Raw genomic sequence first — 26,680 nt, 5'->3', positions numbered from 1 at the left:
TGAGTAAGTAGCCAGTGGTTTGAAGAGAGTGGCACTCTGACGTAATTTAACTCATCAGTACTACCCTTATTTGTAAAAGTCCTTTGAAAAAATCTTATCTAGACAAAACTAACAAAATCTTTGGTCACGGTCCTCATGCACTACTACTGTATCACAATGCTTATCACGCCGGCGAATCCATGCGGTGGCACAGCCGGATTATTCGTTTTCGGACCAAAAACTCAACTGACTAAGATACCCTCGTCCACAAACTTGAATAGCCATTTCACCGTGCCTCCTGTGGTGGCTTTGGCGGCGGAGAGAAGAGCAGCTTCGAAGGTGTTCCGGTATTGTGCTAGGAGAAGGGTGAGAGACGACGTTGTAGGAGGTGAAGATGAAGATGAAGAGTACGGGTACAATGAGGAGATGGCGATGCTGGAGGTTTATAGCCAGTCGTGTAGAGAAGAAGCGCTTATTGTGACGGCCATTGTTGATGACGAAGAAGTGGAAGTTATCATCTTTAAAGGAGTGTCGTCGTGCCTGAGCGGAGAAACGGCGGTGGATCCGGCGAGGAGTGTGTTGCCGGAGAGAGCAGTGATTATAAAAATTGATAGAGTGAGAGGTCCTTTTGATCCATCACAGATTCATTATATTCAAAAGGGACTCTCTTTTCAAGCCTTCAAGGAGACCAGACTCCTCAACTCATGAATCACAGTATTCATATTTGATATTTTGTTATGGTCCATGAATGTTGATGAAAATTTCAATATCTCACCTCTGTTTCTGAACTAATTTCAGGATTTGCAACAATCACACTAAGCAAAAGCCATAATAAGATTTTTTTTTTAAATACATACTAGGCTCAAAAGGGTAACTAAAACACAAGCCTAACTCTTTATCTATATATATAAGAAAACCAATAGACATCACCAGCACAAAAGTTAGCCATAAAACTGAAATCAGTGTTTCTCTCCCGTTTCTTTTTTTTTACCTTGAAATCTTACTATGTTAGAGAAGCACACAAACCTTCCCATATTGGATTTCTACATTTGTATGCTTTTATCATTCCTTCAATCTATTAACCACTGATTGAGATTCATATTGTTGCTCGTGGAATCGACTTCTTTGATCACTGGGTACTCCTCGTCATCCCCATTCGTCCTGAGCCTCTGCTAAGACACCGATTATGCAAACAAAACATTCAACTCTAAAGTTAAAAAGGAAACTAACTTATAATCAGTTATATTAGATCATTATAATAAGAAACGTCAAGTACCTTCCAGAAAGCAACTGTGCTGTTGTTGAAGCTCCTTTTGAGTTAGTAGAGGGGCGTCTCGTTCTACTATCTGATCCTTTGTTTTCCACACGCATAGCGGAAACCTCTTTCTCCATTGCAGCTACTTCTCTCCTCATCTTCTTTGCTTCCACTTCCATCGCCTTTGTTAGTGTTTCAACCTTTTTCGCCAACATCTAAAGCAAAACACAAGACAGAGTATTTCAATCAGAGAATATAAATAAATACAAGCAAATCGTTTCCTGGAAAAGTGTAAAACTAATGACTGACCTCAATAGCTTCGTCTTTATCTCTAAGGCTTTGATCTTTATCGTGAGAAGCTTTCCTTAAAGTTATCACCTCCTTCTGAAGCAAATCATGTAATACTCCTGGGACACTATCATTATTTGTCGCTGCTGCTTTGTCCGGTTCTCCTTGTTTTGTTGAATTAGGTGAGTCGTCTCCACTTTTTCCTTCAGAAGACTGGTTCACTGGAAACTTGGATCTGGGTTCGTTTGTTAGTAGTTTACTCCCATCTATAGATCTGCTGCCTCCGTCAAATGATCTGGATGTTCCTTTAGCATGCTTCAATATTGTACTTGTACTAGCATTCAAAGATCTAAACTGAGAACTCGATGTTCTCTTGGAGAAAAATCCATTCGATGTCAGTTTTGGAATAATATCAGCTCCGCCAATGGATTGTCTTCGGGACGGCCCGTTGCTAATACTTCTTCCCTCAGGTGTCGACCGGTTTCCACCGCTTGGAGGCCCTCTTAAACTCTCTTCTAAGACTCTAAGCCGCAGTTGAAATTTCTCCTGAAAACGGCAAAAGCAGCAATTCTTATTAAAGCCTTGGACATAAGGAAGACTGAAGATATGGATCCTAAGTCCTAACTAAGGTTCTTACCTTCAGCTGAGCTTCAGATTTTGCAGCTCGATCAGCTATGGCAAGTTTGTCACGTAGTTGTTGCATTTCTCCCTGTCGAAAAAGAAACAGGAAAATGGTCAAAGAATGTACTTACTCAAGTTACGGGTTTCGGTGAATATGAATCACACAACTCAAAGCAGTAACAGAAGCCCCAAAAGAAAATATAAAAAAAAACCTGCAAAAATCGTCGTTCTTCGAGCCATTGCTTCACAGGCATCACTTTGTCGCTACCATCTTTCCACTCATTTGCCACTACAGTTGCAACCCTACTTGCACTTACTTTGGCACGAGCCAGTTCCCGATCAAGGACTCTCCTCTCTTCCTAAGCACAGGATTAATGGCCATTGCTATGATTAGCACATGAACTGAATTTTAAGTACAAGGGTAGCAATAGGCTACTGAGGCACTATACGTGTAAGTTAATTATATTACATTCATTTCTTGGAATTTCCTCTGGTAATCTCTCACAGCATTTGCAGCTGCACCACCAGCAAGAACAGCTTCTTCAAGCTCTCGCACAGTCTGGGTAAACTTTTCAACTTCTGCCACCTTTTGTCTGTGCATTCTGTCCAAAATTCTGTTCTCTTCCTAATTTCAACAATTGATAAACAAGGGAGGCTCACGATAACGAAGGAGATAGATCCAGGAATTTAGACTACTGCTGCGTAAAGGAGGTGAAAGTAATACCTGACAAATTTCTATCTGTTTCATTAACTCTTGGTTTTTATTTTGGAGGTCATCAACCATTGAAGCCTTGGCAAGAGCAGACTGAACGGTTCTTTCAGCATCAAGCAAAGCTGCTTCCTTCGATTTAGTTAGGCGGTCCAATGCTCTGTTATCATCTTGAAGTTTAACGATCTACAAATTAAAAACATGCAAAACAGAATGCCCCGTTTTAAAAACGACTCGATAAGCCAGGATATTATACGATATATATTGGGTTGAACAGAAGAAAAATACTTCATGTCTCGCCAGCTTGAGTTCAGCCTCTAAAGGGGCGAGAATGGCTTCAATAGGAGGCATATCGTCATCCTTTTGAGCAGCATGAACCCTTCGAAGAGTAGCTTCTGCAGCAAATTGAGCTGCCATGGAAGCCCTTTTCTCTTCGTTAATTTTCTTGATTTCAAGGTTCTGTGGCAACATGTGATAACATCAAATACAGAATCCAGAAAGAAAAAGGAAAAATTGAAATAATAAAAAGCTACAGAGGAAACATTGTAAACATACTTTACTGTCAAGAAGGTTTTCAGTTAGTTTGAGCTTCTCCGACATCTTTCCCAACTCTTCCGTAAGCTTAAGCAATCAAATTAAAGAGTAGCGCGTCAGAGTATACAAAGATGAATAAAAAAAACAGATGATTTCTGTGACATAGAATATATAAGCTTCATACACATTCTTTTTTGCAAGCACGAACACAAATTTTTCTCACAAAGCATATCAAAATCTAGCTATAACAAAAGTGAGAGCCAATTCATAACACATCTTCCAAAGACAAGGTTTCAAGAATATGGTGAAAAGGATAGGGAAATGACAGATTAACTGCAGAAACTAATAGCCAAATGTAACAGTTTTACTGAAGGCAATCTAGAAACTCGAATTGTGTTTCACATATTTGTAAAGACATAATAATCACAATGTCCTGTAAATGAGGAAAACTAAGTTGACAAGGGAGTAGAACTCCAATTCAATGAATTGCTTCATCTTGTCAATCCATATATAATCAAAACAAACCTCTTCAACAGCCTTCTCTCGCTGCCGTTCAGACAACCTCAATGCTTTGATCTCAGCTTGGGATTCAGACAACTCCCGATCTTTATCTGCACTCCCCACAAAGTCAAAGTTTCAAAACCAACAAGTGACACTCATGCACGTTAATGATAAGTTTAAAAAAAACCCCTCAAATTTTATCAAATTACAAAAATCAAAAAAAATGTCAACGGGAAACTTGAAACCAACCAACAGAAAGAAACAGATCGAGTGTGATAGAGTACCTCTGACATCGTTCTCAAGCCTATTAAGCTCAATTTTAACCGGATCTGAGCCATGGAGTAAAGTAATGAACTCATTATCCGCGTCAAAACTCGGCTTCATTGACCTCCGCCGTGATAAACCCCTACTTCCTCCTTCGCGGAAAGAAGAAGACATAGCCAATGACGGCGAAGAAGATCTCGCCGCCGTACCAAACTCACTCGCTGTTGGTCGTCCTCCATTGTTAACCTCAAACGCCGCGTATCCACCTTCCTCCATTTTTTTTTTTTATTGAAATCCCGATCTATAAACCAACTCTACACATCAAAAATCGCAACCAGTGAGTCCCAAATCCACTAGAGAAGTCAAATCAAAAACACAAAAGGAAACGCACAAACCTAATAAATCAGCACATTCTCAGATCGAAAAAAGCAAAATGTAGAAATAAAGAAGCGCAGCAACACTGAATCGTCAAGAAGAATCTGAGGAGGAGGAGACGAACTCGGGTTAGGGTTTGAATTCAGCTTCTTTCACCGGCGCTTACTTGCTTTGAGATACAGGAAGCAAGTGAGAAATTTAGCAACTTCTCTTTATATTTTTTTTTGGGGGAGACAAAAACAAAACAAAAGGATTTAAAAGAGGTTTTTTATGAGTAAAAATAATTAAATATGGTTATAGTCCTGATTTTGTGTGTAAGTAATGAAGTCACAGTCACAGTCACAGCCAAGCGACGAGAGAGAGAGAGACAATTCATTAATTTGCGTCACACACAAATCCATTTTTTTTTTTAGTTTAGACATGCTTAATTTGCTAATTACCATTCATGCCTACGAGATATATTAATTCCTATATCTTGTGTACAACTGCAATCTCATTTAAGATATTTTATTTACAGCAGTTTTCTTAGTAAATATTTTTGTGTTTATCACTAAGTAAAATAATATAATATCCATTAGGATAATAAAACAGATGAATTTGTGGACAAAATGATATTTTATGAAGTTATATGTTTTATATCAATCAATAATAGTCACAAATACCAATTTAAAGAAAAGGTTCACAACTCCTACTATATATATGTCATGTATTTTCTCCAATGAGTCTTCTAAACTTCTAGTATATAAGGATAAAGAAGGATCATGGACCATGTGACTTTATAATTTATATGCAAGTGTTTATAACTATAGCTTAGCCCCCAAAAAAAAGAAGTGACGTCCTTGGGGGTAAATATATATCTACCAATCGGAGACCATTCTTTAGAATTCTGAATTTTGATTATTAACCATACACAATCTGTCCTCACTACAAGTCACGTCCTCGTGAGTCAAATGTCTCTTAACACGATTTTGTAGTTAAATATATGTATGTATGTTGGCAAGTCACAAGTTTTTTATTAACTTCATACGTTTCATATATAACCATATAATATTGTTCACATTGTTAACTTTTGTAAGGAACACAGTTTTTTTTTTAATCCAAATAATTATTGTAACCTTAGTTTTCATGGTTTGAAGTTTGAATTTACCTGAGGCTAATTCGTCCACTTTACTTGTAATAGAGCAATCAACGTATCATACCTAACGAATTTATTATTACAGGTTTTGCAGGTCAATCATAAGGATTTCTATTTTTAGTTTAGCATAAATACTTAATACTAAAACAGTGGGCTTCAAAATGGGCTATTACTGTTTTTACAAGCCCATTTAATTATCTTCTTTCTTCTATTGCGCTGAGGATTGTTCTGTGTAAGTCTCTTGCTCAGAAAGAGTGTTTTTGACCTTCACAGTGTCGTTTAGAGCCCTAACCAACCATGGTCGCTTCTTTAGGGTTTAAGCCTTCTCCGTTAGATTTTAGATTTTAATGTTATCAATCTTTTGTTACCAAGTGAGTCGTCTGAAGAATCCCATGTCCATGAATGGTCAGAGAAGCTCTTCAATTTCTCTCTCGGCTGAGAAAATCTTCAAATTTTCCAGACCCATTCACCTGCAACAAGCATATTCATCAGCTTATCAATTCGAATTGCGGCGTTCTCTCTCTCAAATTATTAGCTTACTTAGTCTCCAGAGGCTACACTCCTCATCGTTCTTCATTCAATTCGGTCGTATCCTTTGTTTGTAGATTAGGGCAGGTTCAATTCGCTCAAGATATAGTACACTCGATGCCTCGATACGGGTGTGTACCAGATGTTATATCTTATAACTCTCTCATTGATGGGCATTGTAGAAATGGCGATATCAGAAGTGCTTGTTTGGTATTAGAGAGTTTAAGAGCCTCTCATGGGTTTATTTGCAAGCCTGACGTAGTTAGTTTTAATTCTCTGTTTAATGGGTTTAGCAAGATGAAGATGTTAGATGAGGTTTTTGTGTATATGGGTGTTATGTTCAAGTGTTGTTCTCCCAATGTTGTTACTTATAGTACTTGGATTGACACCTTCTGCAAATCCGGGGAGTTACAGTTGGCGCTTAAGAGTTTTAACTGTATGAAGAGAGATGCTTTGTCTCCAAATGTGGTCACTTTCACTTGTTTGATTGATGGGTATTGTAAAGCTGGTGACTTGGAGGTTGCGGTTTCGTTGTACGAAGAAATGAGACGCGTTCGGATGTCTCTGAATGTTGTTACTTATACTGCTTTGATAGATGGTTTCTGCAAGAAAGGGAAAATGCAGAGAGCTGAGGAGATGTATTCGCAGATGCTCGAGGATAGAGTTGAGCCAAACTCTCTTGTATACACTACGGTTATCGATGGGTATTTCCAGAAAGGAGATTCGGATAATGCCATGAAGTTTCTGGCCAAAATGCTCAATCAAGGGATGAGACTTGATTTAGCAGCTTACGGCGTATTTATATCAGGCCTTTGCAGTAATGGTAAACTAAAGGAGGCAACAGAGATTGTAGAAGGTATGGAGAAAGGTGGTTTTGTTCCTGATATGATGATTTTTACTACAATGATGAATGCATATTTTAAATCCGGGCGCATGAAGGCTGCAGTTAACATGTACCACAAGTTAGTTGAGAGAGGCTTCGAGCCAGATGTTGTAGCTCTTTCGACTATGATTGATGGGATTGCAAAGAATGGACAACTACATGAAGCTATAGCTTATTTCTGTATTGGGAAAGCTAATGATGTTATGTACACCGTGCTTATTGATGCTTTGTGCAAGGAAGGAGACTTTATAGAAGTTGAGAGATTGTTTAACAAAATTTTAGAGGCTGGACTTGTTCCGGATAAGTTCATGTACACTTCTTGGATAGCTGGTTTGTGTAAGCAAGGGAATTTGGTGGATGCGTTTAAGTTAAAAACCAAAATGGTTCAAGAGGGTCTCGAGCTTGATTTGTTAACCTATACAACATTGATTTATGGGTTAGCTAGCAAGGGATTGATGGTCGAGGCTAGACAAGTTTTCGATGAAATGTTGAGAATTAGAATATGCCCTGATTTGGCTGTTTTTGATCTACTGATTAGAGCTTATGAAAAGGAGGGAAACATGACCGCTGCTTCGGATATGCTTCTCGATATGCAGAAAAGAGGGCTTGCAACATCAGCAAGTGATGCAGATTGCAGCAAACAATGTGACAATGAAGTGAGCTGTTCTTGAACTTACTTATGATTTGAGCTCATGGGCATCATCAGCTGTTGTATTCTCAAATATGGGAAAATGTAGTAAAGGGCATTTGTAAATAAATTACCATCTTTTACATTTAAAAATGGATGCTTTTAACAAAAGATACATGATTTTGATAGTTATATATAAATATATACAGTACTGTTTTTTAATTGAGGAAATGGAATCTGTATCCATATGTGCAGAATATTACTCCCTCTTCTTAGTTGGGGTCAGTTGTTCCTTTAAGGATGTTGTATTTGCAGAGAGGACATGTTGCTCTCATCTTAAGCCATTTCACAATACACGTCGAGTGAAAATGGTGGTTACAAGGAAGAGCATGAAGCTCTGCACCATCCTCATATGAGTTCAGACATATGCAACAGTCCTGTTAAGAAAAATCAATTAGAAGAAACATTTGGAACTTCATAAAGCAAAGTTAATTGTTGTCATAGAAGATTGGCTTTACCGCATCCTCAGCAAGTAGTGTTCTTTCAGTTGCTAAGCATAGTCCTTTGGTCGGTATAGGAACCATTTTGCCAGGTCCGGCAATGTTCTTCTCGTTGGTATGGAAAGCCTTAAATTTGTAAAGGGGAAGAACACCCAGCTCAGTCTCTGATACTCCTTCCTGTATCACCCGCAAGGCCGTTAGAAAAGGCGTATTTAAGTCTTTAAAGTAGTAATCTTTTGAAACAACAAAGATGGAGGCTTAATACCGTTCCTGCAACGGCGTAAAGAAGGGCGATGATGCANAGAATATGCCCTGATTTGGCTGTTTTTGATCTACTGATTAGAGCTTATGAAAAGGAGGGAAACATGACCGCTGCTTCGGATATGCTTCTCGATATGCAGAAAAGAGGGCTTGCAACATCAGCAAGTGATGCAGATTGCAGCAAACAATGTGACAATGAAGTGAGCTGTTCTTGAACTTACTTATGATTTGAGCTCATGGGCATCATCAGCTGTTGTATTCTCAAATATGGGAAAATGTAGTAAAGGGCATTTGTAAATAAATTACCATCTTTTACATTTAAAAATGGATGCTTTTAACAAAAGATACATGATTTTGATAGTTATATATAAATATATACAGTACTGTTTTTTAATTGAGGAAATGGAATCTGTATCCATATGTGCAGAATATTACTCCCTCTTCTTAGTTGGGGTCAGTTGTTCCTTTAAGGATGTTGTATTTGCAGAGAGGACATGTTGCTCTCATCTTAAGCCATTTCACAATACACGTCGAGTGAAAATGGTGGTTACAAGGAAGAGCATGAAGCTCTGCACCATCCTCATATGAGTTCAGACATATGCAACAGTCCTGTTAAGAAAAATCAATTAGAAGAAACATTTGGAACTTCATAAAGCAAAGTTAATTGTTGTCATAGAAGATTGGCTTTACCGCATCCTCAGCAAGTAGTGTTCTTTCAGTTGCTAAGCATAGTCCTTTGGTCGGTATAGGAACCATTTTGCCAGGTCCGGCAATGTTCTTCTCGTTGGTATGGAAAGCCTTAAATTTGTAAAGGGGAAGAACACCCAGCTCAGTCTCTGATACTCCTTCCTGTATCACCCGCAAGGCCGTTAGAAAAGGCGTATTTAAGTCTTTAAAGTAGTAATCTTTTGAAACAACAAAGATGGAGGCTTAATACCGTTCCTGCAACGGCGTAAAGAAGGGCGATGATGCAGGGAAGACAGCAACAGAGAGCTATTCCAACAAGGCAAGCCAAAACAATACAGAAAATGGCGAAGAAGACATCAATCGCCAGAAAAGTCACCGACAACCTGCAAAACCCCGGAAAGATTTGGATCACACTGAAACAATAACTCTTGTATTTGAATGAGGCAGCAAATACTATGATAGAATCTGATACCAGTAAAGATTAGGAGCTTCTCCTAAAAGCTTATCACCACCTTCAACAACCCAGTAGAATCCAATGATCCACCATACAAATGATACCACAGTGTTTATAGACTCACATCTTTTAGCAAAGCTGATTACAACAAATCCATCATCCCAATGGCAAATTCAATCACATAAACGACAAAAAAAACATCAATTTCATCTTCATAAATTCATGAAATTGAGATTAGTCAATCAAACCTGTAAGTTGTTGAATTGTCACTGTCTTCTTCTTCATGATCATACTCACTGTGATCTTCATGATCGGCGGCGGCACTATCTCCAGACTCCAAATCCCTAGCTCTACGCGTCGTGTTTCTCCTCCAATACTCAGACCAAACCAAAACCACATGGATCAAACACTGTAACCCATACCCACAGATCCAAACCCTGATCGGCTCGTTAGGTCTTTCTTCGACTGTACCGACAAGCATAACCGCCGACGCAAGCACAAGAGCAGCGTTCCAGAGTATATCAGCAGCAACTACAGGTTTCGAGTAACCCCAATCGATTCGTCTCTCCTCCAGAGCACGCGCCGCCGTCTCTCTCACAAGCATCGACGGTGCACGGTGGCCGGTGATCCGTCCCAATAGAACGGCGAGAGCTGTAGGTCTGGCTGATGAAGGAGAAGAGCCTTCGCGACGCGGGCGGAGTAGTGGCACATGTTGATCACGCGCCGCCGTGGAGTCTGAAGAAGTCGATGACATCAGTATCTTCTGATACGGAACCAACGAAGAGAATTGAGTTTCTTCTCTCTCTCTCTCTCTCTCTCCTCCTCTAGAAAACGCTTAAGCCATGGCGGACAGTTTTTAAAAGATTGGTTTAAAATTAAAACAATTACTGTAGAATCTAATTAAATAAGATTAATTAATATTTAACATTAAAACATCATTATTACAATAAATCACCTTTGACCTTACAGGTGTTATCTAGAAATTGGCCTAGGATTAAAACTGTTTACAAATCACAGATTTAGTTTCATTACACTGATGATTTCCCAGCCAAGCTCTAAATCTGCAACAGACCAGTTACAACACAAGAACACAGCTTCACTACAACTGCTTATCTCTGTTCGATGCATACACTTCTCTTTCAGACACAAAGACCCCTTAAAAGATCCAACCTGCAAACTGTTTTCATCTTCATGAATCTGAGCACCAGACACTGTCTTCAAGATCTTTGAAGACAATTGTTTGATCAGATCAGCATCGTTATCTGATTCTCCCTTAACTTTCACTGGACAACAGTAAGCTAAAGAGACCACATGGTTTTTCTCATGTAACAACTCAGAGACTTCATCTTGGTGAACAATCTTCGCCTTTTTGCTCTTCTCTATTACCAAAACCCCGTCTGCAGTTCTCTGGTCTGTAACACGGAGCTGAGTAGAGTTTGAGAATTTGAAATTCGGGCTGGAGCAGCTTTTAAGGAACATATCAGAAGCGTTTGCTTTTACAAAAGTGGTTGAAGCTACTGAAACTGTTTCACCATTGGCAGGAACAAAACAGGGGATGTCAAGCTCTGAGGTTATCTTATCCTTAAGAATCATCATGCTTGGTTTTTCGCCGTGCACGAGTACAACGTTCTTTGGGGAAAGAAACTTTGTGAGATCCATTATTCCTTTTGCATCCGTGTGAGGACTGAAAGCCACTTGATGTATCTGATAACAACAGTATCAAGACTATTAAGTTTATGTTGAACGTGTGAATTTTGATGCATTGCTATTTTCTTGTAAAGTTTACATAATTTTTGTGAGAACCAGAACAAAGAGTATATACAAACCTTGCAACGGACATCAACCTTGGTGCCATTGTAGAGGTCAACCGTCGTGGGTTTACCGGCCATCAGTTTGTGCCCAACGGTCCCAGCTACAGAGTATCTGTACCAAACGGATCCACAAGGGGTTGAAAGGAGATATAATTGTGGGTTAGGTGCGAAGAAGAAAAAATGAATTGCTAATGAAGGAAACACAATAGCTGTAATACCCGGGCAAGGCAACAAGATTCAAGGGAGACGGAGCCCAGTGCTTGAACACTTCAAGTGAGAAGCCAGCACAAAGCATACCAGGTGTGGCAAAGAGAACACATGGCCCAGGAGCATGTATAAGAGACCGATCAAAATCTTTAACTGCAGAATGTTAAGGTAGTAGTTAAAAAGGACGGACAGGATGTATTGATCAAGTATAGAATCACTAGTTTACAAAGCTTTTATCCTTATTTTTCAAGCACTGTAAAGTTTTGGGTCCATTTGATATAAATTTCATCTTCAACGTTCTAAAGTTATTTGCAAATGTTAGTTCGCATACCATTCTTAAAATCAAATGGGTTATGCGTATTGTGCTTTTCTTTAACGTTCTGGCTTGTCCAGCTGATGAGCATTTTGTAATACATATTTGCTTGGATGGTCAAACCTGGAAAAATACAGCAATATTCAGAAGATAGAGATCACTATTTGTAAGATAAAATCACGACTTTGTTGAGCTGACTAATCTGAAGAATTGATTTCAAATGAGGATTGGTAGTGATTTAACAGACCTGATGAGAAGTAAATTGGAACCTTTATATTCATACGCTCCCAGTAATCATCAAGCAGCATGCAAAGTTCCTGAACAAGGAAACGCAATTGTCAATGAGACATAAAAGAAGCACAGGCAAATTTAAGTAACTGACTTGTTTCAAAGCTATCACAAGGAGCCTATTCTGTAAGAAGACAGACCTGAGCCCTTCCAAGAGCAAATGAAGGAATTAGTGCCTTCCCTCCGCCAGCAACACATTTATGAACCTGGAAGAGTTTTCTGAGATATTAGACAATTACCGAACAAAAGCTGAAGCCTTTCCTAAAGGGCTAGTTTAGTATATTGATCAGGAACAAGCCAAAAGTTATGCCGGAATTATAATCAAAAACCATTTAAGAAACCATGTGTTGATAGCTACAAGTAGACATACAGCTTCGGGGATATTTTGACCCGCGAATGGTAGTTGCATATGTCGACCTAAACGGCATAGTCAAACATACAACAGGAATACATACTAGTTCTTTGTAAGTTTGCTAAAAAATACCAGTGAACAACTTTGTATTTGTTTCCCGTACTCTGATATGAGAAGATCCAACTGGAGTCTGTCAATTTTAGCTGCTCCTAGATGTCTATCTGTTGTCATATTGTAATCTCCAGTGTACAAAATTGCTGCATCTCCCACTTTTGCATAAATCATCACTGCTCCAAGGACCTTATGATCATTACAAAAGAAGCTTTAAGAAATGCAGAAACTCTGAACATAACAAACTTAGAAAGAAGTCCAAAGAAGCTTTCTAAAACAAGAAAGAATGTCTTACATGCCCTGCATAATAGGCACGGATTTGAAGATCTTCATCAACCTGAATTGTTTGCTTCAAATCTATTGCGATTACTACATAAGAAACAGAAGGAAGCCAAGTTATAGACACTGCATCTGTATTTATGAATCAAGTAACACATTCATCAACCAGATGAAAAAACTTCGTACATAAAGACCTTCAAAATGAATTAAATCCAATATTTAAAGTACCTTTCTTCATGCAGTTTGTTATATGGGTAGTGGTGAATAGCTCCTCCTCGCCTCTTCTATCCACCATTACTCTTCGGTAATCCTCAAGCATTAATGGAGACAAAGCCTTTGTGGGATACTACAAAGAGAGACAAGTCAAATGCAAATTCCTTTACCTTGAAAGAAAAAAAAAAATCATTCAAACATTTCATCGAACACCTAGAGGACGATATTACTCACCGACATATAAATTGGCCCATTGTACCCACAAACCTCCGTGAAGTAAGGAAGCGCTCCAACATGATCCATATGACTATTAACACTCGAAAAACACACACACAATTAAAACCCATACGATCGATCCCACAAAAACTAAGAAAACTACTTGAGGGGGCACAGTCAAGGTTTAAAGAATCAGTACAAATGAGTGACGATGATACAAGAGATGACGTTATCAAAATCACCGGATTTAGAGAGGAGAGAAAAATCTGGGTATCGATTGTGATCATCGCAGCCCATATGCATCCCACAATCAAACATTATCCTTTTACCGTTAATCGTCACCACTACGCAGCTCTTTCCAATCTCTTGTCCAGCACCTAACCACACCACAACGATGAAAATACTACTCTTATTCCGATATCGTGAAACATAAAGAAGCAAAGAATGAAGAAGACAATTAAAAATATATATATTACCGAGTACGAAACAATCGATTGCCATGGAAGATGTCACTCAACACAAATTACGAAAATAAATTTGAGACAAGTAACAAAAATTATCGAATTTGTTCGAATCAGAACACGAAGTCAAGCGACCGGAGAAAATTTTGCAGCGGCGAGAGAAGGAAGACACAGAGTTAGGTCGTCAAACGAATTTGAATGGCGGCAAAGTGTTCAGTAGCATCGGAACCGCTGGGAATCACACACGTGTCTGAGATCTAGCCGTTGATGATATACATCGTAGTGGTAAGCCCAATAACAGTAATAGTGATTATTTTAACGGCCCATTAATTTTAAAATTTTAAAACGACGTCGTTGTGTGTCGTTTGGGTTCTGAGGAAGAAAAAGTTCGTAAAGACTAATCCCTAAATAAGTGAGAGAGGACTGAGACTTTGTAGTTGACCGGATCATTCTCACTTTCGCCGGACGACGTTTCTTCCGCCGTCGGTATCTGCCTTTACAAATCCCGATCTCTCTGTCTCTGTCTTCAATCGGTCAGTATCTCTCTCTCTCTCTCTCTCTCCTCTTCTGATCTTGCAAACCCTATCAATTCGCCATCTCCTTTGAGCTCTTTCGTTGATTGAGTTTTGTTTCTTAGTGCAGTGACGACAATGGCTGCTCGTATCGGGATCTTCGCGGTCGTCGTAGCTGTATTCTTATCTATTCCCGCATTTTCCTCCGCTCAGGATCTCCAGATCGTAAATGCCGAGCGAAGGGTAAGATTCTCCGATCTGTCATCTGTAGCAAATTCATTAATTTCCAAAGGATCCGTTTCTTATGGTAATTCAAGTTAATGAAGGTGCCTTTGGGCTTACTGTTTCTCCGATCTATGCTTGGTTTATATTAATACTGTGTGATTTGGTCACCTCACGGTTGATCATCGATTGGCTTCATAGTTCATATGTACATCAACTAAATCATGTGACTCTTTAGGTGTGAATTTTCATCAGTTATTTCGTTTAGTTTCAGTAATCTGAAAGTTTAATGATAGAAGCTGTTGAAACTTAAGTTTTTATTCTGAAATGCTCCTCCTTTGTGTTTTGTTTTTGTCTACAGATTGACTTAAGCTCACATATCGTGAAGGCCTTCTTGACTCTCAAGGTATTTCTAATCAAATTTACAGTTGTTATTCCTATTGAAAACACACTAGAAGGTTCGGAACTTGGAACTAGGAATTGAAGCCTTTCTTCATATGTTGTATGCTATTTCAGCTTCTTTATTTTTTCTTTCATTCACTGTTAGTTGAGTGTAGTTAAAGTTTTTAGTAAAGGTTGGAACTTAATGGCTTTGATTCGCTGTGACAGTTCACCTGTTATTTTCCTTTTTCTCCTTCATCATCCTTGCGTTTTTTCTGTTAGAAGGTGACGGTTTTCTTGTCTGGTTTCCTTGTTAGGTTGAAAATATTGGGAAAAGTGCTGCTGCAGAAATGCTTCTTGCTTTCTCACCTACTCAGATCAAGAATTTGGCCATGGTCCAAGCCCTGGCAATTACTGGCAAGAAGAAAAAGAAAACCTATTTGCCTTTAGATGTAAAGCCAACTGAACAACCTGATGCTCCAAATGACACTGGATACTACCGTGTTACGTTTGTTAGCCCCTTAGGTCCGGGTGAAACTGTTTCACTTGAGGTGCTATACATTTTGACTCATTCGTTGGAACCTTTCCCAGTGGAGATAACCCAGTCAGAATCTCAGTTGGTTTACTACCATGATAGTGCAGTGATATTGTCACCATATCATGTTAAACAACAGACAACTTTTGTTAAGACACCTAGTACTAGAGTGGAGTCGTTCACTAGCATCGAACCTGCTAACCGGGCTGGCAAAGAGATAAAATATGGACCATATGAGAATCGTGCTTCATACTCTTACGCACCTGTCATCATTCACTTTGAGAATAACAGTCCGTTTGCCGTTGTTGAGGAGCTTGTGCGTGAAATTGAGATTTCACACTGGGGTAGTCTTCAGATAACAGAAAATTATAGGTTGACTCATGGGGGAGCGCGGCATAAAGGTGTTTTCTCAAGGTATGTAATGGGCTGAATGACTTTTTATGTTTCCGGTGACCTCTGAAAATTTATCTTTATGGATTAGATGTTGCAGAATCTCTATTTGTGTTTGAGCTGAAGGTGCCATTTTCAATTACTGTAGACACGTTTTCTCGTAAACTGTCTTGTTACTTAGCTATTTTCCGTTGTGGTGAAAGAGCTCAATGGATATGTTGTCCTCATACATAAACTGTTTCGCTGAAATGTTTTTCTGAATTCTTAATTTTGGCAGGGTTGATTATCAATCGAAACGGTCCGTCAGTGGTGCATCCTCTTTCAATGCGCTCCTTGCAGTACTACCTCCCAGAGTGAACTCTGTCTACTACAGAGATGACATAGGAAACATCTCCACTTCACATTTGCGTACAGGGTTTAGAAAGGTATGGTTGGCTTGCCTTCTTTTCGTGATCTGTGGCCATTTAGACACTGATATTTGTTCCCTAAGAAACTCTTCCAAGGCTTTAATTTACAACAGTATGTTGCTTAGAGGCGTATACCTAAAAAAAGAGTGATCTGATAATATTCACTTTTAAGCCTCTGAATTCTTATAAAACAAATTTGGTGTTTGCAGTCAGAACTTGAATTTGAACCCCGCTACCCATTATTTGGAGGGTGGAGAGCAACTTTTATTATCGGCTATCGAGTTCCATTGGAAGACTATCTCTTTGAAGCATCTGATGGCAGACGTTATTTGAACTTTACGTTTGGGTGCCCGCTCGTCGAAACTATTGTTAATAAGTTGACTATCAAAGTGGGTTTAGCATTTTCTACTAATTGATATTTCTTTCAGTTGTAAGCAAATTTGATTTAACGGAGGGAAATTTCTTTTCAGGTCGTGCTTCCTGAAGGATCAAAGGACCCTTCTGCTATTTTGCCCTTTACAGTCAATCAAGACTTACAGGTACCTCATCAGCCACGCAGATTGCATTTTTCAAACCATAGTTATTATTACACAACAATGTATCTATCTATAATGGTCTTCGTCTCAGGTCAAATACTCATACCTTGACATTGTGGGAAGAACCGTGGTTGTGTTGCAAAAGGATAATGTAGTTCCCACACACAACGTACCTTTCCAGGTAACCATTAAGACCTTCAAACTTACAAATAGATTTTAAACAGATTTAGAATTATAGATGTATCATTATGATGAGCAAAATTCATTCTTTTGGTAAAATGCTATAAACCTGCTTGATATATATGGGACTGTTTTCCGCAGGTGTACTATACATTCAAACCGATATACATGCTTGCGGAACCATTCATGCTTGTATCGGCTTTCTTCTTCGTCTTTGTGNTAAGTTGACTATCAAAGTGGGTTTAGCATTTTCTACTAATTGATATTTCTTTCAGTTGTAAGCAAATTTGATTTAACGGAGGGAAATTTCTTTTCAGGTCGTGCTTCCTGAAGGATCAAAGGACCCTTCTGCTATTTTGCCCTTTACAGTCAATCAAGACTTACAGGTACCTCATCAGCCACGCAGATTGCATTTTTCAAACCATAGTTATTATTACACAACAATGTATCTATCTATAATGGTCTTCGTCTCAGGTCAAATACTCATACCTTGACATTGTGGGAAGAACCGTGGTTGTGTTGCAAAAGGATAATGTAGTTCCCACACACAACGTACCTTTCCAGGTAACCATTAAGACCTTCAAACTTACAAATAGATTTTAAACAGATTTAGAATTATAGATGTATCATTATGATGAGCAAAATTCATTCTTTTGGTAAAATGCTATAAACCTGCTTGATATATATGGGACTGTTTTCCGCAGGTGTACTATACATTCAAACCGATATACATGCTTGCGGAACCATTCATGCTTGTATCGGCTTTCTTCTTCGTCTTTGTGGCTTCTCTTGCTTATGTACACATCGATCTCAATATCGCCAGGAAGTAGAGTTCTTACAAAATGTCCTTCGCTTTCACTTATAGACTCTTAAAAGAAATAGACCTTTTTTACCTTTACCTTTTTTATAAGAAGAGACTAAATTTTGTAGTTCTTGCTTTTTGTAGTTGTATCTTTGACACCTTATGTCTGTAATGAAGTGTCGGAGTTATATTGTGCTCTCAAGTTGCCAAAATTGAATTTGCACAATAATTTGTTGTCTGATTTAGGAAAGTAGATGACGGGAAAATAGTGAATTTGCCAAATGTACCGAAAAAACGAAAATGTTTCAAAAGCTAAAATATGATACAAAATGATGAGTGACAACAACAAAATACAGAGAAAAATGGCAAAAATAAAAACAAATGCAAAATAAAAAGTTACATTAACTAACAAAGATTACGCTAAAACAACAAACACTGATCCTAATCTCCATTGCCTTAGGAAAAAAAAAACTTGCCTTTTAAAGAGAGATCACTGAACCGGATTCTTCTTCGGCCTTCCTCTTCCTCTCTTCTTCGGCCTTCCATCTGAATTAACTCCAACATTGTTGTTACTCCTCATCGCCTCACTATCTCTCTTCCCTGCACCACCTGACCATCCACCAAAGTTAACCTGAGCACTATGAGAAGACGAAGGATGAGCAACCGGAGCTGCCGGAGCTGAAACGCCGCCGGATGAGAAAACCGGAGGCATCCAATTAGGGAATTTGGCTGCATCAACTCCGTTAGCAATGGCGGCTGCTTCACCTCCTTTGCCACCAATAAATCCCATGGGAAAAAAACCCCAACAACAATAATACTCATCTTTCCCAGGAATCAACGGAGGCAGCTGAGGGATACTCGCGGCGTGGAACGCTCTTTGGCAGTTTTGGCATCTGATACAGTACTCTTGGTAAACCCTAGGATACTCATGGAGACTGTAACAGTACGGACACGCCGTCCAAAACGTAGCCATCTTCTCATTGACTGTTGTTTTCTTCCTCCTCCCCTGATTGAGATCTACTTTGGTGAAGATGAGATTCAAATCCCGATCGAACTGAGATTTCTTTGAAGGTGTTGACAGGACTTCCCATGCATCGAGCACGAATTTGAAAGCTTGATCGGCGAACGGGAAACGGTTTTTGTCAGGGTGGAGGAGAAGAGCGAGACGGCGGTATTGTTTCTTGATTAGATCGTTGTCCGCTGAAGATTGTTCTGGATCTTCGATCTGGAGGATCTCGTACCAGTTCGGTTGGTTTTTGACGAGATTCTGTGACGCGGACGAGAGCAAGACGTCGACGACGGCGAGGATTTGATCGGTGCCTTCTAAGAGAGGCTCTGTCTCTTGAGCTAAGATTGCAAACTCTTTTGAACCGTTCAGATCTCGTGACTCCAGAAGCTTCTCCGCGATTCCGAGAAGACGTTCGGCTTCTTCTCGGTTACCGTTCATCTTCTTCTTCTTTCTCCTTCGATTTCAAAAGCTCTTGTTTTTGGCTATGGGCGGAGAAAATGGTGGGCAGATCTATTTTTTATCGAGAAGACGATGATGATGATGAACAAGGCTCTCTCATTGGCTGTGTGTTAAAAAAATGTGACCAACAAAATAACATAAATTAAATTTGCTGATATGAATTTAAGAGAAACAATTGACTGTATCTCATGGTATAATACAATTTACAATTAAGTTGGAACACGAAAATTAAAAAAAAAATTACTAAAAAAGGCAAAAGTTACAAAATTGATTCAGCTAGGTGAGTTTTATAAATAATAAAAAAAATAATTATCGGTTCTTTATTTTATATACATAAATAAAATTTCTATTAAAAAAAAGGTTTAGTTTGTCCAAAGAAATGAAAATCAAATAAAAATAAAAGCATGATTATGTTTATAAAAAAAATTGTCATTGCTAATTGATTAAAAAAAAATCATGTTTTTCCAGATATTAGATGTTTTATATAGTTAATTGTATTGGGAAAAAAAATCATTTTTGATTTCAGACATTACACATAAAACATAATTACTATTTATTTTTTTTATGCCTTACAAAAGCTTAAAAAAAAAAAAATTGTTTTGTTTGTAACTCTCGCAAGATGAGTATGTTTTATTTGTAACCCTCTTCGGTTGAATCTTCTATTTAAATGATTGTTATTCTAAAATAAATGTATTACAACTAGGTTTTCACTCTCGGTACACCGCATGACTAAATTATAAATTATTATATTTTAAATAATAATTTTAAAGATATTTAATTTAATATTTTATTTAGAATTTTTTTCTTCTTCTTACGTTTTATATAATTTAGAACCTAATTACATTATATTTGTTATTAGCTAGATAGAATATAAATTTTTAAAATACTTACTTTTGTTTTCTATAATTAAACAGAGGTATATGTCTATATGGTATGTTAGTGCATATTTTTATGTGTATACAATTTTTTTTTATTTTTTGGAATATTAAGAAGTATGTGTAATATTTTGTAGTTCATATACTAAATAATTTATAAGTTAATTTTCCAAACTATGACTACAAATCTATAGTATATGAAATAAACTAATAGTTTTAGTGTTAGTTCTATAGTCTAAACCCACCATGCTAGGTGGATCACACAACATGTTTAAAGATTTTTAATCTGCAAAAACTCATCTAAAAGTTATTTTTTATCAAACCAAATTTTCAAATTTTTATCAAGTAAAGAACAATACTTGGATTCATGGGTTTACTTTCACGGGTTTACTTCTAGGGTAAACTTCTTCATTCACCTCCTTATAAAATAATGAAATAAATTAGTTTCTATAAAAATAATCGAATATAAGTAAAATTAATTTGTTTATTAAATTAATTATTTAATGCTAATGGTATCCCTGTAAATAAGTGTCAACTTCAGGATTTATTTTATAAACTAGGTTTTGAATCCACGCTACGCGTGGGTATATTTGATATATTTTGATGAAAACTATATATGATTGATGACGGTAGTAAAATATTATCTTATAAAAAATTGAAATTAGTATTAAGGAAAAGTTAAATTTCAGATACACAATTTTTTAATATATAAAAATCAGTTGTGTTTTAAAATCAAATTTGATAAAAAAAAATCATGAATTTAACTCTACATGCAGGCGAGGCGAATTAAACTGATGACCTCACATAACGTAAACCATTTCTTTGACCACCAGAAAAATAAAACAATTTTATCATCATGAATTTAACTCGTTTTCATATTTAATTGATAGCTACCACCTATGTTTTCGTATTTTTTATTCAATGTTTTCTTATTCTTCATATTCTTTCTTGTCATTTCTACTGTCAAATTTGTAGTAATCGTCATAATTACTTTTACCGTCTGGTTATTCGCTATAATCTTTTTCTTCTTCATCCTCGTCAACTTCTTCACTTTCTTCCACTAAAAAACCTTTTTTTAGACTACCACACAATTTGTTAATCTATCAAACTCCAAGAACAAAATCATTTCTTTTCTCGTAAAAATAAAAAATAAAAAAATTAATAAAAAAAATTTCAACTTATCTATAAAATCATACACAAAAATATGTTTTACAGCTCATAAGAAATAAAAAGCACAAACGTAGATAAATAAGATAATTTATGTTTTACATAAATATTTATAATATTTTAAACTTTTAAAAGGTTTTGAAATATAAATTTTGAACATTTTAAAAAGTTTCAATATTATAATATTTTAACCTTTTAAAATTTAAAAATTGTAATATTTAAAAAAAATTTAAAAGCTAAGAACTTTTAAAAGTTCAAAAATTATAAATATTTAAACTTTTAAAAAGTTTTTAAATATTATAATTTTTAAATATTTAAAAGTTTAAAATATTATATTGAAACTTTTTAAAAACTAATAACTTTTAAAAGTTTCAATATTTATAATATTAAAACTTTTAAAAATTTTAAACATTATAATTTATTTTTTGAAACTTTTTAAAGTTTTAATTTGATCAAATAAAAAACCAATCAAACCGAATATACTTTTAAACTTGGACGCCTGATAAATCAAGCTTTCCTGCTCATTCGTTGTTGGAAACATATTAATCTTATTTATACTTTTTCTGAACCATTGTCTAAAAATTTTATAGCCGATGTGGGATATTGTGCATAGTTCTTTTATTTCCATAAATTTAAAATTTTCCTTTTTCTAAAAAATTCTGGAAATTTAAAAAATGTTAATGAATGACATGTTAAATCCTGATTGGTTGTTTAAAATAATTCTTAATATAGAAAATTCTGGAGATTTTAAAAAATGTTAATTAGTGAAGTGTCTAATCACAATTGAAGGTTTAAAATCCTACGTGGACGCCTTTAGGAGTTTATAGCTCCTACTTTTTATTAGTATAGATGTCTCCAAAAATGTATATATAGATTTTGTTGGATGTAAGTGAGAGTTAAGAAAAATTGATGTGATAATTATATTACAATTTTTATCTATTCCCCTTAATTTAAGTTATATTGCTAGGCTTAGTTTTAATTTTTCATCCTTGTAGTAAAACCTAGAAAGAAAATAAATATCAAACTGGTTTTTTATATAGCAAAATCCTTAAAGTACATATTTTAATTAAATTTAAAAATAATGATTTTATATAATTATATGTTGAATCACAAACTAAATAAAATGATGAGTATTCTAAAATATATTTATTACAATTTTGTTGGAGGTAAGAGAGAGGTAAGAAAAATTGATTTTATAGTTATATTACAATTTTTCTATTCATGAGAACATTTCAAATTTTAAGAATAAAATAAATATACATGAATTTGTAAGAACTAATCAAACATCTAAAGTGAAGAATTAATATGTTTTCTTTAGCTTGATTCCCTTATTATGCGATGATTATAATCAGAATATTATTATGGTCATCAAAATTTTATTATACATATTAGAATACATATGTATTCTAAATCAAAATAATTATATACATAAAAGTAAAACAAAGAAGAAAAGAAGAAGTACATAAAACAAAGAAACAATATAAAATATATAGTAAACAAATAATATAATCAAACTCTTAATTGGTTTTTCAACCTATGCAAGAACATTATAAAAAAACAAAGAAAATATTTAGGATTTGGAATATGGTGGAAGAGGATGTGAGAATGGTTACTTATAGGATAAAAAGTGATGAAATTTACATTTCTAAAATAATTAAATTATAAGAGTTACAATTATAATTAGGGGAATTTTCAAAAATAGTCATTTTTTTATGTCACTTTTCAAAAGTATATTTTCATGCTGTCCATTTTTTCAATGTATAAAATGACTAAATTATAATGGAGTTATAATGCATATTTATGTGTGTTTATGTGATAATCATAATATAGGTGTTTAAATATATATATATATATATATATATATATACATATATATATATATATATATCAGTATATCACATATGTACGATGAAAACGTGGCTTACGATTTTGGATTCTAAAGAAGATAGTGAATTGTTGTAAGAAATTTATATAAATGATCAAAATTTATATAAATGATCGAAATTTATAGTCCAGACAAAAGGAGAAAAGAAAGCAAACCTCACAAATAAAAGAATCTTTTGACATGAACTTTGCTGAAATATATGTTCTACATTATTCTAACTGATCGAGTTGTTTAACAAACTAAATTATATGAGAACAACTAGAATTTGTATCCGGATTTTAATTTAAAATATTTTTTATCAATAGAAATACTTGAACTCAAATATAAGCATTCAAGTTTTTGAGTATAAATATATAAATATTACACTTACTTTACTAAGTTATATACAACATATATATTGTTGACGATAATGTTTCTTTGACAAATAAATAATTTGATATATATCACGTGGTAAAATTAAAAATAAATGCAAACACAAGTTGTGTTTTTTGCAATCATCTACTGGAGACATGGGAGCACTTGTTTTTTTTCCTGTCATTTCTCACAGCAGGTCTGAGAGTTGCTTGTAAAAGGGTTTCTTATCGACTAATTTCTATTGGGTTACACTTTTCAGAAAAATATCATATCGTTATAACATTTTTACCGAGCTTGCTTTACCCATGGAAGCAAATGTAGCGTACCATAAAAGATTTCTCGACTAATTCATGAATGTTTTTATTTTATCTCACTTTACATGACTATATGGCTAAATGGTGTAGCCTGACTTGGAATCTAAAAATCTATTTAATAATATATGTCATTTATATTTTTCTACAAACTCATTTGTTTCACACAGTGAATGAGATGTCAAAGATTTTAATTTAGTCATATGCATTATTATCTTTTCACGTTTTAGTAATTTATTTTCAAACATTTTTGACTACAATTATTTCGTTATTATCTACTATGCACTCGTTGCCTTTTGACATCTACTTTCTTTTCATCTTCTATTGACTCACATATAACACATATTATACTTTAAATTGATTTTAAAAACATTATAAATATTTTCTCTTTAATTACTATTTCATACTCAAATGTGGATTAAAAACATTTGTTTCAATTTATGAAATATCAATTTTTTTTTCCTTTTTGATCATCTTATAAACTAATATTTACCTTCAATTTTATTTTTCCTATTTAAAATTTTAGATATACAATTACATAAATTTTGTTTTATTCTACCATGAATTTTAAATTTATTTTTGTTCTAAAACTCACTAACATATTTAAAATTTTAAACTATGATCAATGTAAAAGAAAATTTGAATTATATTATTACCACTGATAAAAAATTTATAAACTATTTTTGTTATTTTAACAATTCAATTATTTTACATATTTAATTTCTAATTTATTTAAACTTACTATTAATCATAAGTAACATAAATATGCACTAAATGAATATTTTAAGGTTATTTTAAAGTAGAAAAAATAATGTTCTTTAGGTGGATGCTTAGGTGGTAGAATGAGAAGAGAGAAAAACTAACTTTATAGATATAAATTATATCGATTTTGTTTTTTTGGACAGTGAGAACAATTATATCGATATGGTGAACAAATTTAAAGAATGTATAAGAAATGTAAGTGAAAACGAATATATATATATATATATATCTTTAATTAATTCATTTAGACCATACTAAGATTCTATATTCTTTTTATTAATTTTGACCATATTGTTTAGGGTAAAAAAAGTAAAGAAGATATGTTATTTGATGTTTTAGATATACGTACGAAATGTAATCATGTTTAGATACTTTCATCCTTATGTTTTGTTGGGTTAAAGGTTTTGTTGAACGGCTAATAAGATATCATATCACTACCAAATTCATGCGCTAACATATAAAGAGAAATATTCGCATAGTCTTTTATAAAAGCATAGCAGTCATCCTTAAGCAAATTAAGCATACTTTATTAATTGTAGTCAGTTTGCAGTTTATTAATTGTAGTCAGTTTGCAGTTGTTAATCCAGCAAAATCTACTACTTAATGTCAGTTTGCAGTTTCGTGTTCGATATGGCTTATTATGGAAAAGAGGGTAGCTAGTAAACATATGTAGAATGAAAAGAAAACAAAAAAAAATCATATTTATTTATGCATTACATTGCGTATTTGTTATTGACGGAGGCTTTTTGATTACCTTAAGTTATCATTGATAATTTGATCACTTTGTTATCTTTAGTGAATTCTGCATACTTTATTAATTTATTTTATATTCGGTAAATATTCTGTTTTAATTAAATTATATTAAATTTTGAAGAAACTAAGGGCTTCTCCAAACACTCTTTTCATCATTTATTTTGAAGAAACTATGAAAAAAAATTAGTTTATAATTTTAGACTCGGGGATCTAAAGGGCTTCTCAAACATTAGTTGGATCCGGCCTCCAGAAAAACGTTTTTCCTTTTTTTTTTTTTTTTGTTGGTCGCACTCGCACCTAATAATTACACACCACGATCATTGGCCAATGCAATCATACCTCTTTGGCTCGAAGCTCGTAGATCGCCTTAATTATACATTACTACTATACTAATCAAATAGGTTAATTATCTATCTAAACGGCTTAATTATTTATCTTAACATTTAACATTTTTGAAGTACATTTTTGTGTCATTCTCTCTTATCTTTATATCAAAACAAGTCTCAACTAAATTCTTTACAATCCTTACAACCAAACAAAATCATTTCCTTATTTGATAATATTAATTTTCTAAAAACTATCTACCTAATTTAAATCAATAGGTTAGATTAAAATATAATTCTCTTGCACTTTTATTTAATCTTATATTTAATTATTTTAATTACTATTTAATACATAAAGTTAATAAAATTTTAGATTTTTTTCAGCATATGATGTGATTTGAATTTTTATAAACGGATATATATTTTAAAAATTGTCTTAGGATTTTTATAATCAAACAAGTATATCCACATATAGAGCTCGAAATACATTTTTGGACTACAATAGGGTGCCATCACTTTTTGGCTTTTTGTCAACTTCGGGTCAGATTTTTAACTAAAATTATAACCGATTCAATTACCCGGATCCTCCTTAAAATTACCGAATATTTTGGGCCGATTTTTAATCAATAGCATACTTATTTACATCCAATTAATGTCAATTAATGCCTATTGTATCTTAGGAAAGATCTAATTTGCATGCCAAATTTTTAGGGCTGAGTTTGACAAAAAAGAATTGATAACACAAATTTTGTAATCACATCCCTATAATATAGCAACTAATTCAAGATAATACATCTTAAGAAATATCTAATTTCCGTTTAATAAACGAATACATATTTGGTAAGTTCTTATTAGCTTTAAATGCACACTATTAATCCAATAATACCAATTGAGAATCAAAATAAGAATATGACATATCATTCATTCCTAAATCATAACTAACCAAATCATAAAATGTATATTC

At 34.8% G+C, this 26,680-nt stretch overlaps 7 protein-coding genes across 8 annotated transcripts; 3 read left to right on the top strand and 4 right to left on the bottom strand.

Annotated features, from left to right (window-relative positions):
• Window positions 57–792, top strand: LOC104789938. Its single transcript, XM_010515603.2, has one exon. The coding sequence runs from the start codon at window positions 136–138 to the stop codon at window positions 685–687; it is 552 nt and encodes a 183-aa protein (XP_010513905.1). The 5' UTR covers window positions 57–135; the 3' UTR covers window positions 688–792.
• Window positions 809–4,775, bottom strand: LOC104789937 (microtubule-associated protein 70-3-like). Of its 2 annotated transcripts, none has more exons than XM_010515601.2 (12): window positions 4,547–4,775; window positions 4,172–4,465; window positions 3,912–3,997; window positions 3,408–3,473; window positions 3,141–3,311; window positions 2,868–3,038; window positions 2,613–2,768; window positions 2,356–2,502; window positions 2,160–2,231; window positions 1,544–2,068; window positions 1,256–1,449; window positions 809–1,151 (listed from the first exon to the last, which is right to left on the bottom strand). In XM_010515601.2, exons 2-12 carry the CDS (start codon window positions 4,425–4,427, stop codon window positions 1,109–1,111), a joined length of 1,887 nt encoding a protein of 628 aa, XP_010513903.1. In that variant the 5' UTR covers window positions 4,428–4,465; window positions 4,547–4,775; the 3' UTR covers window positions 809–1,108. The 2 variants fall into 2 exon arrangements, with proteins under 2 accessions (XP_010513903.1, XP_010513904.1); XM_010515602.2 differs by having other exon boundaries at window positions 809–1,148; window positions 4,547–4,773.
• Window positions 5,923–7,922, top strand: LOC104789936 (pentatricopeptide repeat-containing protein At2g01740). Its single transcript, XM_019246581.1, has one exon. It carries the CDS (start codon window positions 6,064–6,066, stop codon window positions 7,741–7,743), a length of 1,680 nt encoding a protein of 559 aa, XP_019102126.1. The 5' UTR covers window positions 5,923–6,063; the 3' UTR covers window positions 7,744–7,922.
• Window positions 7,805–8,499, bottom strand: LOC109133462 (E3 ubiquitin protein ligase RIE1-like). Its single transcript, XM_019246582.1, has 3 exons — window positions 8,466–8,499; window positions 8,219–8,377; window positions 7,805–8,137 (listed from the first exon to the last, which is right to left on the bottom strand). The coding sequence occupies exons 2-3, from the start codon at window positions 8,282–8,284 to the stop codon at window positions 7,973–7,975; spliced, it is 231 nt and encodes a 76-aa protein (XP_019102127.1). The 5' UTR covers window positions 8,285–8,377; window positions 8,466–8,499; the 3' UTR covers window positions 7,805–7,972.
• LOC104793820 (cleavage and polyadenylation specificity factor subunit 3-II-like) lies at window positions 8,730–14,006 on the bottom strand. Its single transcript, XM_019246236.1, has 17 exons — window positions 13,869–14,006; window positions 13,592–13,769; window positions 13,411–13,483; window positions 13,192–13,309; window positions 12,980–13,053; window positions 12,706–12,873; window positions 12,362–12,427; window positions 12,181–12,250; window positions 11,952–12,056; window positions 11,632–11,773; window positions 11,429–11,525; window positions 10,616–11,306; window positions 9,851–10,436; window positions 9,621–9,740; window positions 9,399–9,531; window positions 9,152–9,310; window positions 8,730–9,070 (listed from the first exon to the last, which is right to left on the bottom strand). Exons 1-17 carry the CDS (start codon window positions 13,891–13,893, stop codon window positions 8,906–8,908), a joined length of 2,970 nt encoding a protein of 989 aa, XP_019101781.1. The 5' UTR covers window positions 13,894–14,006; the 3' UTR covers window positions 8,730–8,905.
• LOC104789935 (dolichyl-diphosphooligosaccharide--protein glycosyltransferase subunit 1B) lies at window positions 14,250–18,012 on the top strand. The gene is made up of 9 exons (XM_010515598.1): window positions 14,250–14,386; window positions 14,496–14,608; window positions 14,949–14,993; window positions 15,286–15,917; window positions 16,171–16,318; window positions 16,510–16,689; window positions 16,771–16,839; window positions 16,928–17,017; window positions 17,721–18,012. Exons 2-9 carry the CDS (start codon window positions 14,504–14,506, stop codon window positions 17,844–17,846), a joined length of 1,395 nt encoding a protein of 464 aa, XP_010513900.1. The 5' UTR covers window positions 14,250–14,386; window positions 14,496–14,503; the 3' UTR covers window positions 17,847–18,012.
• Window positions 18,074–19,428, bottom strand: LOC104789933. The gene has a single exon (XM_010515596.2). It carries the CDS (start codon window positions 19,263–19,265, stop codon window positions 18,309–18,311), a length of 957 nt encoding a protein of 318 aa, XP_010513898.1. The 5' UTR covers window positions 19,266–19,428; the 3' UTR covers window positions 18,074–18,308.

This window comes from Camelina sativa, chromosome 6 (assembly GCF_000633955.1).
Source record: "Camelina sativa cultivar DH55 chromosome 6, Cs, whole genome shotgun sequence".
Classification (NCBI taxonomy): Eukaryota; Viridiplantae; Streptophyta; class Magnoliopsida; order Brassicales; family Brassicaceae; genus Camelina; species Camelina sativa.
Note: the sequence above shows the minus strand (reverse complement) of the source record. Positions and strands in the feature narration are given on the sequence as shown.

Coding starts and splice junctions, on each gene's coding strand:
- LOC104789938 (XM_010515603.2), top strand. CDS start 136: ATGCACTACTACTGTATCACAATGCTTATCACGCCGGCGAATCCATGC.
- LOC104789937 (XM_010515601.2), bottom strand. CDS start 4,427: ATGGAGGAAGGTGGATACGCGGCGTTTGAGGTTAACAATGGAGGACGA. Junction 3,312..3,407: donor AAAACCTTCTTGACAGTAAA/GTATGTTTACAA, acceptor ATGTTGCCACAG/AACCTTGAAATCAAGAAAAT. Junction 2,232..2,355: donor AAGAACGACGATTTTTGCAG/GTTTTTTTTTAT, acceptor CTTTTTCGACAG/GGAGAAATGCAACAACTACG.
- LOC104789936 (XM_019246581.1), top strand. CDS start 6,064: ATGGTCAGAGAAGCTCTTCAATTTCTCTCTCGGCTGAGAAAATCTTCA.
- LOC109133462 (XM_019246582.1), bottom strand. CDS start 8,284: ATGGTTCCTATACCGACCAAAGGACTATGCTTAGCAACTGAAAGAACA. Junction 8,138..8,218: donor CACTACTTGCTGAGGATGCG/GTAAAGCCAATC, acceptor TTTTCTTAACAG/GACTGTTGCATATGTCTGAA.
- LOC104793820 (XM_019246236.1), bottom strand. CDS start 13,893: ATGGCAATCGATTGTTTCGTACTCG. Junction 12,251..12,361: donor TTGCTCTTGGAAGGGCTCAG/GTCTGTCTTCTT, acceptor TTCCTTGTTCAG/GAACTTTGCATGCTGCTTGA. Junction 9,532..9,620: donor GAAGCTCCTAATCTTTACTG/GTATCAGATTCT, acceptor GGGGTTTTGCAG/GTTGTCGGTGACTTTTCTGG.
- LOC104789935 (XM_010515598.1), top strand. CDS start 14,504: ATGGCTGCTCGTATCGGGATCTTCGCGGTCGTCGTAGCTGTATTCTTA. Junction 14,994..15,285: donor AGGCCTTCTTGACTCTCAAG/GTATTTCTAATC, acceptor TTTCCTTGTTAG/GTTGAAAATATTGGGAAAAG. Junction 16,690..16,770: donor TTAATAAGTTGACTATCAAA/GTGGGTTTAGCA, acceptor ATTTCTTTTCAG/GTCGTGCTTCCTGAAGGATC.
- LOC104789933 (XM_010515596.2), bottom strand. CDS start 19,265: ATGAACGGTAACCGAGAAGAAGCCGAACGTCTTCTCGGAATCGCGGAG.